Source organism: Geospiza fortis, unplaced genomic scaffold (assembly GCF_000277835.1).
Source record: "Geospiza fortis unplaced genomic scaffold, GeoFor_1.0 scaffold283, whole genome shotgun sequence".
In the NCBI taxonomy this organism is placed as follows: Eukaryota; Metazoa; Chordata; class Aves; order Passeriformes; family Thraupidae; genus Geospiza; species Geospiza fortis.
The window spans coordinates 400,295-403,949 of NW_005054571.1; the positions used below are offsets into that span (position 1 = coordinate 400,295).

At 62.5% G+C, this 3,655-nt stretch overlaps 2 protein-coding genes across 2 annotated transcripts in view; one reads left to right on the plus strand and one right to left on the minus strand.

Moving 5' to 3' along the window:
• Positions 1–814: 814 nt before the first annotated feature.
• LOC102044934 (folate receptor gamma) lies at positions 815–2,624 on the minus strand. Its single transcript, XM_005429719.2, has 5 exons — positions 2,531–2,624; positions 2,220–2,367; positions 1,816–2,004; positions 1,596–1,731; positions 815–1,222 (listed from the first exon to the last, which is right to left on the minus strand). The coding sequence occupies exons 1-5, from the start codon at positions 2,575–2,577 to the stop codon at positions 948–950; spliced, it is 795 nt and encodes a 264-aa protein (XP_005429776.1). The 5' UTR covers positions 2,578–2,624; the 3' UTR covers positions 815–947.
• Positions 2,625–3,119: 495 nt separating this feature from the next.
• The window catches only part of ANAPC15 (anaphase promoting complex subunit 15), a 2,242-nt gene continuing 1,706 nt past the window's right edge, over positions 3,120–3,655 (plus strand). The window contains exon 1 of the mRNA XM_031064234.1: positions 3,120–3,156. Coding sequence (XP_030920094.1) covers positions 3,120–3,156 — 37 coding nt within the window. The remainder of the gene's footprint in view (positions 3,157–3,655) is intronic.

Here is a 3,655-nt window from a genome sequence, read left to right on the forward strand (position 1 = left end):
GGATGTTCAGGGGGGCATCTGGGAGTCTGATCGAGGGGCAGCGGCACCGAGGGGCGGAGAGCAGCGGGGAGCGGGGAGCAGCAGTGGGAGCACGGGGAGGATGAAGAGCACCGGGGCGGGGAGCACCTGGGAGAGGGAAAGCACTTGGAGAGATAGGGGCACCAGGGGACCACCAGGAGCATACCGAAGGGAAGAGTGGGGGCCCGGTGGTGTGAAGGCACCGGCAGTGTGAAGATACCGGGGAGCCGGGCACTGGGGAAAGGGGGGCCGCGGTGGGGCAGGGCTGGGGCCGGGGGTGAAGAATGGGAAACGCAACCGGGTTTCACCACCAAAACCGGGGACTTGTCCATGGGCCAGGAATCGGGACCGTGTCACCCCACAGCTGGGAATGCAGAGCACGTGGGGGGAAAAGGGATAACTGGGGTGGGCTCCGGGCCGGCAGAACTCCCTTGACAACCATGCTGTCACCTCAGGGTCCCTGGGATATCCTCCCCTTTTTGCCCATAATTTTCCCAGTCTCATCCTGTGCACCCCAGGATGTCAGTGACACCCAGGGCCCTGGAACCCTGTCAGGTGCTAGGACACATTCATGGATCCCATCCTCCTGGGGCCCAGTGGCAGGGGGCCCTGTGCCTGTACAGTGGTTTGGGGGAGGCAGTGCTGTGTAGCCAGGTTGGTCGGTACAAATGAATAGGAGTGATGTCTGCTTCATCTCCCCACCAGAAACAGGATGGGACAAGCAGACATCCCCAGGTCCCTCAACCATCCTATTGACCCCCACAACCATCACACAACATCCCAAGACCAAGCAGGGCAGGAGCTTTTATTCATGAGCCACATGCCTCGGGGGCGGGACACAGCTTGGGGACATCCCATGGGGAGGCACAAGGCAGCCTGGAGACCCCCCTGACCATCTACTGCCTGCTCCTGCCTGCAGCCCCTCCTGCTCAGAGCAGGGCCAGTAGGGTGAGGGGCAGCAGGGACAGCAGGATAGAGCGCGGGGAGTTTGGGGGAGCATTGCCATGGGCGTAATATTGGGCGACGGCAACGTTGGGGTTCCCCTGCGCGGGGTCGAACCACATCTGGATGCAGCGGCCACTGCCACGGTGGTGGGATGTGTAGCGGTAGGAGCCAGACCAGACCTGCTCGCACAGCGCAGCCGCCGTGGGGAACACAAACTTGAACTTCTGGCACATGGCGCCCTTGGGACACTGGTTGGTGCCTGGGGGTGGGCAGGGGGTGAAGTGGGTGAAGGGCTTTGGGAAACAGGTGTTGTTTCCCTGTGCATGGGGTGCAGATGGGTCGGTCCCACTGGCATTGCTGGGGAAGAGAGAGTTGACCTCAAGGAGGCACAGGGTCTCACAACACACTACCCCATACCCTGTGAGGACCCTCACACCCTCTGACCCGCTCACATGCACAGGGGACTCTCACCTGGCTGCCACCCCTACCCCATGGGGACCTTCACACCCCCAGATCCATTCACAGCCACCAGGGAGGGTGGACACAACTTCCCCTGCAGCAGGATGGAGGGTGACTGGAGACCCACAGGAGGGTCGAGGCATGATGGGGGGTGCCCTGCAACCCCCACTCACCTGTCGTCCAGTTCCAGCCCTTGTGCCAGTTGACCTTGCAGGTGACAGCATCCTGGCAATCCTCCCACCACTGCTCACAGTCCTCCTGGCACAGTGGCACATCCCGGATCCGCTCCTTCCGCCAGCTGGTGTCTGCCTGCAGGGCCCCCAGTTTCCCCCAGTTTCCCCCAGTTCACCCCAGGGATCCTGGTGGGTGGGTGAGGGCGAGTTCTACACCTACCTGGTCGATCCACGGCCCCAGGTTAGGGGAACACTCATAGAGACACGTGTCCTGGATGAAGTGGCGCTTGCACTTCTCTGGCATGGCCCCACAGTGGTCCCAGTTGAAGTTGTACAGGTAGGACTGGTCCCGGTGAGCTTCCAGACTGGTGTTGGCAGTGCAGCAGGCATTGTCCTTCCAGAGGACACACTGCACCGGGGCAGCCGGGGCTCAGCTGGGACCCATCAGGAGCCACCAGGGCTCAGCTGGGACCTGCTGCAGGTCCAGGGAAAGCACCAGTGCCCATGGGTGGGTGACACTGGGTGATGGAATTCATGGTGCGGCACAGAGCCCCCCAGCCTCCATCCTGGTGACCCCCAGCAAGTGGCACCAGTGGGTGCTGGTGCAGTGGATGAGGACCGTACCTGCCCGTAGAGCTGCCCCTCAGGGCCAGGCTCTGTTTTGTGGTGCTTGGCATCCATGCAGACGTTGAGCAGCGAGTCCTGTGTCACTGTCATTGCTGTGGTGGCAGCTGGCCACGCCACCAGCAGAGCCAACACCGCTGCCATTGCTCTGCCAGGGCGACAGCAGGTCAGGACAGCAGCACTGAGAGATGCAGTGACAGCAGGGACAAAGTCCCCCACTGTGCATGTGGAAGCGTGGCAGCACATGGTCACTGCCCACGACCACCGACAGTGGGGTCAGGGATCTTACCTGGGGGTGCCAGGGCTCTTACCTGGGGGGCAGCTGGGCTGCAGGTGCCATGGGACCAGCGCGGCTCATCTCAAAGGTCGTGGTGCAGAACAACCCGTGGCCGCTGATCACGGGACGCGGGAATGCAGCGGATTGGGCAGCACTAAGGCAACAGAGGAGACAGTGCACCCCGCCCTGGCTCCCCACTGTGTCCTGGACTGACACTCGTGCCCATCCCGGCCCCTCATCAGCCCCACATGCAGCTGGGATTCATCCTCCTGGCGCCGGGCTGGGGCCAGCACCAGCCAAAATCCACTTATGACTGTTTTTCCTTCCCTCCCGTGGGAGGTGGCCTGACTCCCCGACACCAGCACAAGGGGCAGGACCTGGCCCCGCAGCACCACAGGGCCCCTGTGAGTGACTGAGGGAGAACATCACAGTGGGTAAGAGATGTTGCTGGGAAGGACAGGTACCCCAGCGGGCTCACAGATGGCCACTGGGTAGAGGCAAGTACCCCTCATTGAGTTCCAGGTACTCAGGGGATCACAGATGCCCCATGGAGGGGGAGCAGATACCCTGGGGGAGAACAGTCACTGTGGCTCAGGAGGGACAGAAACGCTGCAGAGTGAGACATGCCGGCGGGGGGAGGACAAGGAGGGAAGATATCCTGTAAGGGACAGATACTTCCAAGGTCATAGGTGATGGGGGGCGAGACGTGCCCCGGGGATCACAGATGCCCTGAGGAGGGGGGAAGATACTGCCCTCACAGGTGACAGGTGACAGATACCCCCAGCCATGGATGACAGTTGCCCCCACAGGGGCAGATAACCCATCATGATCACAGATACCTCCTCACTGGGGTCACTGGTACCTGTGGGGCTCACATATCCACCGTTAGTCACAAATACCCCACGGGGGGCACAGATACTCCGTGGGGATCACAAATACCCCCTTACGGGGGTCACAGATAACTCGGGGCTGCTCACCTACGCCCGGGCCGGCACAGCAGCCCCACACTCTGCGGGGGCCCAGACCACCGCCTGTCAATCAAACCGCGCCCCGCCCCCAGACGGCGCCCTAGGCCACGCCCCACCCGCTCTCCCCCTTGTGTGCCTGCACTCCCTCTGCGCATGCTCCGTGTGCTGTAACTGGTTCCGGGTCGGCTTCC

What these genes read in the sequence shown, in the direction of transcription:
- LOC102044934 (XM_005429719.2), bottom strand. Translation starts at nt 2,577, where the DNA reads ATGAGCCGCGCTGGTCCCATGGCACCTGCAGCCCAGCTGCCCCCCAG. An exon ending in GCAGCCCAGCTGCCCCCCAG is followed by an intron (nt 2,368 to 2,530) that starts GTAAGAGCCCTG and finishes TCGCCCTGGCAG; the next exon opens with AGCAATGGCAGCGGTGTTGG. An exon ending in AGGGGCAGCTCTACGGGCAG is followed by an intron (nt 2,005 to 2,219) that starts GTACGGTCCTCA and finishes GCCCCGGTGCAG; the next exon opens with TGTGTCCTCTGGAAGGACAA.